General features: G+C 40.2%; 1 protein-coding gene across 1 annotated transcript in view; it reads right to left on the bottom strand.

Annotated features, from left to right (window-relative positions):
* Positions 1–4,589, bottom strand: part of LOC306784803 (B-cell receptor CD22-like) — a 32,881-nt gene extending 28,292 nt beyond the window's left edge. The window contains exons 1-2 of the mRNA XM_079278932.1: positions 4,454–4,589; positions 4,036–4,296 (exon numbers count right to left, since the gene is read on the bottom strand). Coding sequence (XP_079135058.1) covers positions 4,036–4,296; positions 4,454–4,487 — 295 coding nt within the window. The 5' untranslated portion in view covers positions 4,488–4,589. The remainder of the gene's footprint in view (positions 1–4,035; positions 4,297–4,453) is intronic.
* Positions 4,590–13,292: the final 8,703 nt, after the last annotated feature.

The raw sequence follows: 13,292 nt of genomic DNA, 5'->3' as shown, positions 1-13,292 counted from the left end.
TGAGAAAATAATAGACGGTGTTGCAGAAAAGAGTGAGCTGCTGCAAAAACCGTGCATTGAGTGGGCAGCGCGCCGTGTATTGAGTGGGCCGGTCTGACAGTAAATCCCGGGCCACTTTTTCCCCCCAGTCCGCCCCTGGTGCAAAGGGACAATAGAAGATCTCCCTGTGCACTGAGGCAGGACATCAGAGAGGCTGAAAGTGGAGTGAAAGATCAGAATGAATCATGAAGGCCAGAGTGTGAATTCTTAGAAAGGTGTGGTCTGTTGTGCGTGGTTCGTTTCCTCTTTGTGGACATGTGTGAGAACAAAACACAGATTAGTGTAGAGGGACACTAAGGCATAGTTAATTATCTCAGCTAGGGATAATAAGATCGATAACACACAAAATAACGTAACAAAAGAAATACATCAGTAGACACAATTTTAAACCACTTCCTGTTTAGCTAGAAAGCAGAATGGGAATTTACCTTTGTCATTAAAGTAGATTTGTGCATTTTAACAGGCAGCAATAACTATATTTTCTATTTTTACACTTCAACATTACGAGTATCAGTGACTTTTATTTGAATTAAAATAAAACAAGAGTTTGGTGTCTGGATGAGCGGTGATAACAGCATCTCTACACAGAAGAAATGTGTTCAATGAAGTTCACAGGAAGACAAGTGAATGTCTGCAGGATGTTAAAGGTCTTCAACAAACTGCATCTCATCACACATCAAAAGTTCACTGAACGTGTGATAAATGCACTAAATGTAAATGTACAGTACCTGACACGGAGAGAAAGAGGACGATGAGTCCACTCGTCGCTGCTGTTAAACCCATAACTGATCATCTCTGTTCTCCATCAAATACTGTGCACCTACATCAACTGTGGTCAAGAGGATGTGGTCTAGAACAAAAGAACCTGGTGTGATGATTGTGGTTGGCACAGTTTTACAAAACAGAGGCAAGATTCTTCTAACCTGGCACGGCTTTCATGTGCTTGGAAAACGAAACTTAAGCATGTAGGTACCTGCACTACTCATATATACACATATATATATATATATATATATATATATATATATATATATATATATAATATAAGTCATCGCTGCAGCTCTTCATGTCTTGCTGCACATTAACTGCAGTGATCATAACAAATAGTGTAATTCTGTGTGATTTTAGAGACTGTTAACTAACTGAAATGTGTGTTTCATTTATTTTTTTGTCCAAATATTTATACATTTCAAATACTACATGAAGATGACTCTTGACTTTAAAGGACCAGTGTGTAGGGTTTAGTGACATCTAGTGGTGAGGTTGCAGATTGCATCAAACTGAATACCCGTCCGCTCGCTCCTCCCTTTACGTGTCGGAGAACTACGGTTACCTTCAGGTTGCATAAAAAGCTGGTTGTGACAAAAAGTGAAAGTGACTGAGAGAGAAGCAGCTTTGCCTTTTTTAGAAGTCTGTGTCAATGAATCTCTGCAGGTTTGTGAAGACTTTTCAAGAAACTTTTGGTCGCGTGCCCGATGTGTAAAAGCCTTTAATTGTGACGTTAAGTCTGAGACGTCTTCATACGCAGGACAAGAGTCTAACTGTTGAGGAGAGACGACAAAATAAAACTCACCTCATTCACTCATTGGATCAAAAACGTACACGAGAGTGTTTAAGTGGAGACACTACAGGTGAATAGGGTAAAATAATTAACTCATAGATATCACCATCAAACTACACCAGTTCACTACTCACATTAAGCCTATTATTGTTTGTATTTAAAGTTTTCTGAAATGTTATGTTTAAATATACAAAACTGTCATCTAATGGTAACTTTTATTGTATTTGGGTATGTTTTTGCTTCAATAACTGAGTTGAACAGACTTCAATGGATTTCTCTGCTCAGACAGACGTGATGTGATGACAATCAGTATTTCTAAAAGCCATTTATTACATTAAAGTTCAATCATATACATACATAATGCACCTGCACAGGTACATAAAGCATGAATTATGAATATTCTGCTACACGTCGCTGTTAATGGAAACTGACATGTCAAAGCAAGTTCATCTATAAAGCACATTTCAGCAACAAGGTAATTTAAAGCACTTTACCTAAAACATCACAAAGTGCAAAAAAAATAATAATAATAATAAAATGACATTTAAATACAATTTAAAAATGTAATTTTGGAGCCAAGAGACAATAAAATAAAAACAAGATGAAATAGAATAAGCCTGGTATGAAATACAGGAATACAAGTTACAGTGCGGATGGTTCATAATGTAGCAGAGGATCAGACATAAACCATTAAGTGCTTTATGAACATACCGTAATATTTTGAAAATGAATTCTTTGATCGACAGGAAGCCGGTGTAAAGACCTCAGATAATAACTTTGTATATTGAAGGTAAATACGTCCACTTCAGTGTACTCTCTGTCTCCATCCAGCTGAGTCTCCCTCTGGTTTAACTGCATCTGAAGAAAACCACATGAAGTTATTTCTCAGAAATGGAAGTATAAGTTAATCCGAGTTGTTTTTATTTTCCCGACGCAGCAGACTGAAACCCGACTGACCTTCACACCCGGTCCTCCTGCTCCTCTGAGTCTTCTGTCTGTGCTGCAGTGTTTGAGTCGTTCTCATACTCAGGATCAGAGTCCAACTGATGGAGAGACGACAAGACGAGAGTCAAAGGCCTCGCAAAGGCCAATAATTAGTTATTTTAACTTCAACAAAGATCTGTTCCTAAACCTAATTAAGTAGTTGTGTTGAGTAAACCTAACTAAGTTATCTTCTGTGAAGACAGAAGTTTCTTTTGAACAGACTGTGTGCGTGTAACGAGCTGAAATTGACTCGTGTGGCTGGTTTTTGTAGAAAAACGCACGAAAAATGAAGAGAAACTTATCGAAGGATTTCATACAAACCGTTGTTTGAGGATACGTTGCTCAAATACATGTTGTCTTTTCTGTCTACGTCTCTCTGATATTTTCCGATTATTCTACAAATCTGCCATTACTTCCTTCGGAATATCTCTTACTGATATTGTTGAAAAGTATTCTTGACATGCTGGCATGCAAAAACTAACCAAGGGGGAGGGTCAGTTAGAGACTTTCCTTTAAAACAAAGAACATTTGTAGTAAACGTGGTTGTAAAATGTTGGAGGGTAAATACACAAAGGTGGTTCATAAAAATAAAGATCACTAATAAAGTTAGGTGTTAATTATCTTGATGACCTCATAATAAGAACAATGGCCCTTTGGTGAGTTCTGTCACTGAGGCCAAATGTCTCTCTCACCTCCACAGCCTCTATGGGTTCATGTGGTTCAGTGGTGGAGCTCCGAGCTTTCTTCTTCCTGGATTGAATCCAACAACAAACAAAGACCACAAATGAATAAACATTTAATGACAACTCCAAAACTATTGAAGGAAGTATTCAAAGTGAAAGATCAGTGAGGATTAGTTCTTGTAGTTTTACCTCATCCACAGACAAAAGAGAAGCAGAGAAATGGGAATCACAGCCACCAGAGTCAACCTGGTGTTATGTATGATCATTGTTGTTCTATCTAGAACTGGAGACAGACAGTTATTAGATAAACACTTTACCTGATCAGAACGGTTTGATTCATGAATAAACTTATCAGACGATGCTGTTTGTTAATCAGACGATTAGTGTCTTGGAGAAACTCACCTGCTACAACAGTCACATGTAAGGTGGAGTTACTACGTCCTCTCATGTTCACGGCTTCACAGGAATAACTCCCACTGTGTTCAGCTCTGAAGTCAGTGATGATGAAGATCTGTCCTGATGCTTTTGGTGAGTCTTCATCCTCCTTGTACCAGGTGTAGTTAGCTGCTGGGTTAGCATCACTGCTACAGGTCAGAGTCACTGAACTGCCCTCCACTATCTCAGCAGAGGGACTCACTGACACAGAGGGAAGCTTTGGACCATCTGGAGGAGACATATCGGTAAATATTGTATTAATTTTAGCATGCATGGTACACAGACTTTTGTAAAATGGGGAATACAATGAACCTTGTTAGTCACTTGACTCACACTGGACATCTATAACTAGAGATGAAGAGTCGATCCATCCATGTTTATTCTCAGACTTGCAGTAGTAGATCCCTCCGTCCTCAGAGCTGATGGAGGTGAAACGATAGATACCTCCTTCTCCATGAGGACGTGTTTGGTTCTCCTTGTACCAGGTGTAGCTAGCTGCTGGGTTAGCATCACTGCTACAGGTCACAGTCACTGAACTGCCCTCCACTATCTCAGCAGAGGGACTCACTGACACAGAGGGAAGCGTTGGAGCATCTGGACATGCATAAATAAATAGAAATAAAAAGAATTAAACTGCAAGTTGCATAAATGCTACATGTTGTATGAGTACGGTATGTGAAACAGAGGAGAAACCCCTTTTCCTGGGAACTGACCAATGTATGTTCCTTTTTAAATTAGAGATTTCACTCACATTTCACATCAATGGAGATGAATTCAGACGTCATCCTCAGCTGGTTCTCAGCTCTACAGTAATACTGTCCAGAGTCAGAGGACTGGATGGAGCTGAAGACGAGCTGAGGTTCTTCACCTGGAAGACGACGGTATGGATTTCCTTTCTTGTACCAGGTGTAGTTAGCTGCTGGGTTAGCATCACTGCTACAGGTCAGAGTCACTGAACTGCCCTCCACTATCTCAGCAGAGGGACTCACTGACACAGAGGGAAGCTTTGGACCATCTGGAGGAGAAAAGAATAAACATACTTAAAGATTATAATATTTTAGTCACAGCGCTGCCCCTTCCCTCCTGTCTTTTTATTTCTCACTCACCTATCAACTCATTCAGTGCACCTGTCTGCCTCCCTCATCATCAGCACAACTCCCCTCACCTTCAGCCACTATATAAACGCTGCCTCTCAGCCACTCACCGCCAGATCATTCCCATTTCTACCCGGCCGTTTGGCTCGTCCAGTTCCCGGTTTTCCAGTCTTCCTGCCCTGCCTCGTCCTGCCAGATTTCCCCCTCATTTCTTGTCTTGTGCTTGGACTCCCTGTTGTGTTCTAGTAACGATTCTTATTTTGTTCAATACTCATTAAAACCTGTTTCTCACTACCTCTCGTCCTGCATTTGAGTCCACCACCACACCTCGTGGCAATGTTATCATAGAATATTCACCATTTTAATTAATATCTGTTAGTTTGTTTCAGACTGTCTCTATTATGTATCACAGCAGCTGTCCAGAGTGCTGATCCTGGAGCTGTCACAGGTGAGACTCCTGCTGGTGCAATTCATTACTACAACCACGAAGACCGTCTCTCTGTCAAGTCTGTGGAAACTGGAAATTCCATTTCTTTTTTACCGTTAATGACTTTGTCTTTCACGCCCATCTCACCTGCAGCCCATTCTCTCATTAGTCCCTCAGTATTTACGTCAGTCCACTTGCACTCGGTCCCTCACAGATTGTCTTGTGTGTTTCTGCCAAGCTCTCCAGTGTATTCCTAGTTCCAGTTTCTGATCTACCAGTTCTGACCCTGTTTGTGATGTTTGGACCTTGGATTTTCTGACTTTCTGCCCCTTTTGGATTTCTTTTCCTGATCGTTACCTATGGGGTTGGGAAATTAGCTGCATTTATATCGTGCTTTTCTAGTCTTAGCGACCACTCAAAGCACTTTATAACACAAGGTAGCGTTAACATATTCACAGACAAACAGTCATACACTGGTGGCAGAGGCTTCCATACTTTTCAGTTTCTCAATCGCAGCCATTTGGTGTTCAGTATCTTTCCATAGGACACTGCATGAAGACTGAAGGGGCCAGGGATTGAACCACTGAGCCTCAGAGTAATGGGAGACAGCTCTACCTCCTGAGTGATTTAACAGTTCATTCAGAATGATTTTGGTACCCCTTCATTTGCATGCATATGAGATGTTGTTGAACCTCCACAGGCTGCCACAGTGGAGTAAACTTACACACTGAAGGAGAACGCTGATCCTCATGTCCTCTTACAGCACAGGAATAGCTGTCTGCAGAACCATAGTCGACGTAAAGATAAGAATATGATCCTCTGTTGATCTTCTGTCCATTCTCGTACCAGTTGTAGGAAGGACGTTCAGGCAGAACACAACTGCTGAGACACTTCAGCAACGACCTGGTAGAATCATATCTGCTCACCTCCACCTGGAGACCTGGAAGTGTCAACATTGACACAAGACTTTTATATTCTAGTTCTCTAGATGTTGAACATTTGGAGATGATTAACATGTGAATTAAAATGTTACCTGTGACGGACACAGTGACTCCAGGTGAACCAGTATATTTCCCATCTTGTTGGTTTGTTGTGAACCTGAACTTGTACTCAGCTGAGTCGCTCTCTCTCAGGTCTCTGATCGTCAGAGTGCAGACTTTCTGAGAACATCTGTACTCCACACGACCTGAATACTCAGAGTCTGTTGTCAGATCCACAGGTTCACCATCTTTCTCTTTAGTAAACCAGAATGATTTCTTGACATCACGGAGCTTTATTCTAGATGGGAATGTGTAGCTGCATTGTATTACCACTGTTGATCCTTTTACAGCACAGACCTCAGTAGCAGTGTAAGTCACTCCCCAGTCATCCTGACTCTGTATCACTGAAACACAGAGCACATCAGGAACCACAGTCAGACTCAGAGCGACATCAGAGGACACACTCTCATGAGCAGTGAAGGAAAGAAAGAGTCAACGATCGACACATGATCTCTGCAGTTGGAAGGAACAGCAACGTATTGAACCCGTCAACTCAAACACAGTGAACAAGATCAAACAGCAGAAGTTTAAATATGAGAAGGGTGCAGTTCATGAGATAAAGAGTCTTCTTTGCTCTGTGGTTCTCTGTCTGTGGTCAGCTGCTGCAGAGTGAATGGAAACTGTAGAGAAATGCAGAACACTGAGGAGTGAGAGAACAGTGTGAAATGTAGAGAACAGATCACTGACAGTCAGAAGTCGACACAAACACAAACTTCAGATGTGAATTCAATTTACAAAAATGTAATTTGTTTTTCTAAAACCCCAAAACCTGACTTTGCAGCATCTCTGGCCCCAACTTACAACATGTCACTCAAAGAGACACCAACCAGGAAGAGACTCAGAATGAATAACAGACTCTCAATGCGGTCGAACGGTTAGAGGAAGTTCCACAGAGAGATCATGTTAATGTGCGTACAGCCATTACTTTCATCCACATAAACACAACTTTACTGTCTTTAATGGAGCACGATTCTTCAGTTCATACAGTTGATGATGTTCAGGTACAAGTGGACAGAGATGCTGCTGCTGTTAAAAACAGCTCAGTGTTGGTCGTCCTGTAAACACTTCAATCTAAAGAAAGGAAAGTGGATGTTGCACCACATTTATAACATCAGATCTGTTGATGAACTGAAAACACAGCTTCCTCTGTTGTCCTGAGGAGCACTAACGGCCTCACAGTATAAATGTAGATGTACAGTACCTCGTACAGAGAGAAGGAAGACAACAAATCCAGCGGCTGCTGCTGTTGAACTCATAGCTGCTCCTCTCTGTTAAATCAGCAGATCAGAAACACTTCATGTCAGTAAGTCACCAGAAACATTTCTACTTTGAAAAGGAGCGTGTTGTCTTTGAAGTCAGCTTGTGTCTCCTGTGATTGGTTCAACGCTGCTGTTCAACACTGACCTGGCTTCCTTCCTCTTCACACTATTAGTGTGCATGAACACACTAATGACTGTAAACCCTCAAGTTGAAATGAAGAAATCATTCTTGCTGTTGTTTTGCAAGCGATGCATGAACTTCTTGAAATGATGTTGTATACAAATGACAGTAAGAGAGTCAGTGTGTGTCTCTGACACAATTTTAGGAAGAATTACAACTTTTTCTTTCTCATATTTCATGTCAGGTCAAATGAATTAAGAGCTCCAGTCTAACTGGGATACTGGACACAGGTAAAGCACTGTGGTATGTGAGGAAAGTGCACAGAAGTTTGAATCAGTGTGGAAAGCTGATGTTATGGTGAGGTCTGCGTCTAGCACGTCACCGCTTCCTGTTTCAGCTTTGAGAGGTCGTCTAATTCAAAAGGACATCTGAAGTAAATTTAATCATAGAACAACCCAGCAACATGAAACGAGCTGTGTGAGGCTGCACTGAGGCACAGTGGTGCTCTAAGCTAAATGCTAATGTCAGCATGCTAACATGCTAACAATGCCAATATTAGCATTCATATCTGTGTTAACAGGCTAACGTTTGATAATTAGCAGTAAACACAAAGTAAAGCAGAGGGTGAGTGTTGCATTTCATCATAAATCAAAGTGTTTGACATATTAAATTTTAATTCAGGAGATCAACAAAGTCAGTAGGATTCATCCTCAAGGGACCACGAATGTCCATACAACTTTTCAAGGCAATCAATCAAATAGTTGTTGAGATATTTCAGGGAGGACCGACTGTCGACGTAGCCGTCCCTAAAGTCGCTGACTTACAGAACAACAGGGCCGTAACAGCGAATGTAACACTAAAAGTATAGTTAAGAAATTCAAGGAGGTAAATACAATTCTTTGGGTAGTAACTGAAATGAGACTTCGGAGTCTAGAGCCATGCTAACATTAGCTAAAAAACAATGAAAATGCTAACATACTGTTCAACATGCATACAATCTTAGTTTAGCGTGTTAGCATGCCAACCGTTGCTAATTAGCAGTAAACACAAAGTACAGCTGAGGCTGATGGGAATGTCATTATTTTTCAAAAACTAAAGTGTTGGACAAAATTAAAGTTTTTATCGGATCATCGCGCCAGAAGATGAATTCATCGTCGCTGTTGAGCTACTTCAACAAAGATCAAAAATCTCAACCTCGTGGTGGCGCTACAGGAAACATCTGAAACATCGGAAGTCAAGAGGATGCGTCGTTTGGAAACCATGAATGTCTGTTCAAAATGTTACGGCAATCCACCCTGCAGTCTGTGAGACGTTTCAGTCCGGACCAAAGTGGCGGATCGATCGACCGATAAACAGACTTCACGTTGCCGTCCCTAAAGCCACAACGCTAGCAGGGCTAAACTGCAGTTACCAGTTCTTGGTTGTGTGCCTCCGCCAACCAACCAAGTTACTGTTTACAGCCATGTCCGTCCAAAATGGCATCACGTCGTCATTTTATGCTCTTAGACATTGCTGTGAAGTTGTCATAAACAGTGACCTTAGATTGCTAAATTCAATCCAGTTGAAGGTAAATACGTCCACTTCAGTGTACTGTAGAGACTGTTTATTCTCAGACTTGCAGTAGTAGATCCCTCCGTCCTCAGAGCTGATGGAGGTGAAACGATAGATACCTCCTTCTCCATGAGGACGTGTTTGGTTCTCCTTGTACCAGGTGTAGCTAGCTGCTGGGTTAGCATCACTGCTACAGGTCACAGTCACTGAACTGCCCTCCACTATCTCAGCAGAGGGACTCACTGACACAGAGGGAAGCTTTGGACCATCTGGACATGCATAAATAAATAGAAATAAAAATAATTGAACTGCAAGTTGCACAAATGCTACATACATGTGTGGCATATGTGAAATATAGGAAAACAACCTTTTCCTGGCAACTGACCAATGTATGTTCCTTTATAAATTGGAGATTTTACTCACATTTCACATCAACATAGATGTATCTAGACGTCCTCCCCAGCTGGTTCTCAGCTCTACAGTAATACTGTCCAGAGTCAGAGGACTGGATGGAGCTGAAGACGAGCTGAGGTTCTTCACTGAGAGGACGAGGGTCTGGATTTCCATCCTCCTTGTACCAGGTGTAGCTAGCTGCTGGGTTAGCATCACTGCTACAGGTCAGAGTCACTGAACTGCCCTCCACTATCTCAGCAGAGGGACTCACTGACACAGAGGGAAGCTTTGGACCATCTGGAGGAGAAGATATGAACACAAATCAACTTTAAGATGAGAATACAATTTATATATATGTCGTGTTTTAATTGTTAATTTAAGTAATTAAGTTATAGATGATTACAGATTGTTTTTGTTACATATCACATCAATGAATCTTTTCATGTTGAATTCTTAAGCAGCAAAATTTAATTTGCGTTGAACTGTAAAACTGAAAACCAATACATACAATTTTAAAAATATCAGATTTTCTCTCTTTTGGGTCAAATCAATGAGGTTGGTTGATGAACTACAACGGTTGATCAGTGCAAACATGTAAAAGGTGATCTCGGTGGGTGTTTCTGTCTGTTACCTTGGATTAACCAGATAACATCATACGAAGCACACAGTAAACTCACTTTTATTTGAATTAAAATAAAACAAGAGTTTGGTGTCTGGATGAGCTGTGATAACAGCATCTCTACACAGAAGAAATGTGTTCAATGAAGTTCACAGGAAGACAAGTGAATGTCTGCAGGATGTTAAAGGTCTTCAACAAACTGCATCTCATCACACATCAAAAGTTCACTGAACGTGTGATAAATGCACTAAATGTAAATGTACAGTACCTGACACGGAGAGAAAGAGGACGATGAGTCCACTCGTCGCTGCTGTTAAACCCATAACTGATCATCTCTGTTCTCCATCAAATACTGTGCACCTACATCAACTTAAAGAGGATGTGGTCTAGAACAAAAGAACCTGGTGTGATGATTGTGGTTGGCACAGCTTTACAACACAGAGGCAAGATTCTTCTAACCTGGCACGGCTTTCATGTGCTTGGAAAACGAAACTTAAGCATGTAGGTACCTGTACTACTCATATATACACATATATATACATATATATATATATATATATATATATATATATATATATATATATATAATATAAGTCATCGCTGCAGCTCTTCATGTCTTGCTGCACATTAACTGCAGTGATCATAACAAATAGTGTAATTCTGTGTGATTTTAGAGACTGTTAACTAACTGAAATGTGGGTTTCATTTATTTTTTTGTCCAAATATTTATACATTTCAAATACTACATGAAGATGACTCTTGACTTTAAAGGACCAGTGTGTAGGGTTTAGTGACATCTAGTGGTGAGGTTGCAGATTGCATCAAACTGAATACCCGTCCGCTCGCTCCTCCCTTTACGTGTCGGAGAACTACGGTTACCTTCAGGTTGCATAAAAAGCTGGTTGTGACAAAAAGTGAAAGTGACTGAGAGAGAAGCAGCTTTGCCTTTTTTAGAAGTCTGTGTCAATGAATCTCTGCAGGTTTGTGAAGACTTTTCAAGAAACCTTTGGTCGCGTGCCCGATGTGTAAAAGCCTTTAATTGTGACGTTAAGTCTGAGACGTCTTCATACGCAGGACAAGAGTCTAACTGTTGAGGAGAGACGACAAAATAAAACTCACCTCATTCACTCATTGGATCAAAAACGTACACGAGAGTGTTTAAGTGGAGACACTACAGGTGAATAGGGTAAAATAATTAACTCATAGATATCACCATCAAACTACACCAGTTCACTACTCACATTAAGACTATTATTGTTTGTATTTAAAGTTTTCTGAAATGTTATGTTTAAATATACAAAACTGTCATCTAATGGTAACTTTTATTGTATTTGGGTATGTTTTTGCTTCAATAACTGAGTTGAACAGACTTCAATGGATTTCTCTGCTCAGACAGACGTGATGTGATGACAATCAGTATTTCTAAAAGCCATTTATTACATTAAAGTTAAATCATATACATACATAATGCACCTGCACAGGTACATAAAGCATGAATTATGGATATTCTGCTACACGTCGCTGTTAATGGAAACTGACATGTCAAAGCAAGTTCATCTATAAAGCACATTTCAGCAACAAGGTAATTTAAAGCACTTTACCTAAAACATCACAAAGTGCAAAAATAATAATAATAATAAAATGACATTTAAATACAATTTAAAAATGTAATTTTGGAGCCAAGAGACAATAAAATAAAAACAAGATGAAATAGAATAAGCCTGGTATGAAATACAGGAATACAAGTTACAGTGCAGATGGTTCATAATGTAGCAGAGGATCAGACATAAACCATTCAGTGCTTTATGAACATACCGTAATATTTTGAAAATGAATTCTTTGATCGACAGGAAGCCGGTGTAAAGACCTCAGATAATAACTTTGTATATTGAAGGTAAATACGTCCACTTCAGTGTACTCTCTGTCTCCATCCAGCTGAGTCTCCCTCTGGTTTAACTGCATCTGAAGAAAACCACATGAAGTTATTTCTCAGAAATGGAAGTATAAGTTAATCTGAGTTGTTTTTATTTTCCCGACGCAGCAGACTGAAACCCGACTGACCTTCACACCCGGTCCTCCTGCTCCTCTGAGTCTTCTGTCTGTGCTGCAGTGTTTGAGACGTTCTCATACTCAGGATCAGAGTCCAACTGATGGAGAGACGACAAGACGAGAGTCAAAGGCCTCGCAAAGGCCAATAATTAGTTATTTTAACTTCAACAAAGATCTGTTCCTAAACCTAATTAAGTAGTTGTGTTGAGTAAACCTAACTAAGTTATCTTCTGTGAAGACAGAAGTTTCTTTTGAACAGACTGTGTGCGTGTAACGAGCTGAAATTGACTCGTGTGGCTGGTTTTTGTAGAAAAACGCACGAAAAATGAGGAGAAACTTATCGAAGGATTTCATACAAACCGTTGTTTGAGGATACGTTGCTCAAATACATGTTGTCTTTTCTGTCTACGTCTCGCTGATATTTTCCGATTATTCTACAAATCTGCCATTACTTCCTTCGGAATATCTCTTACTGATATTGTTGAAAAGTATTCTTGACATGCTGGCATGCAAAAACTAACCAAGGGGGAGGGTCAGTTAGAGACTTTCCTTTAAAACAAAGAACATTTGTAGTAAACGTGGTTGTAAAATGTTGGAGGGTAAATACACAAAGGTGGTTGATAAAAATAAAGATCACTAATAAAGTTAGGTGTTAATTATCTTGATGACCTCATAATAAGAACAATGGCCCTTTGGTGAGTTCTGTCACTGAGGCCAAATGTCTCTCTCACCTCCACAGTCTCTATGGGTTCATGTGGTTCAGTGGTGGAGCTCCGAGCTTTCTTCTTCCTGGATTGAATCCAACAACAAACAAAGACCACAAATGAATAAACATTTAATGACAACTCCAAAACTATTGAAGGAAGTATTCAAAGTGAAAGATCAGTGAGGATTAGTTCTCGTAGTTTTACCTCATCCACAGACAAAAGAGAAGCAGAGAAATGGGAATCACAGCCACCAGAGTCAACCTGGTGTTACGTATGATCATTGTTGTTCTATCTAGAACTGGAGACAGACAGTTATTAGATAAACACTTT

Source organism: Melanostigma gelatinosum, assembly GCF_949748355.1.
Source record: "Melanostigma gelatinosum genome assembly, chromosome: 11".
Lineage (NCBI taxonomy): Eukaryota > Metazoa > Chordata > Actinopteri > Perciformes > Zoarcidae > Melanostigma > Melanostigma gelatinosum.
Note: the sequence above shows the minus strand (reverse complement) of the source record. Positions and strands in the feature narration are given on the sequence as shown.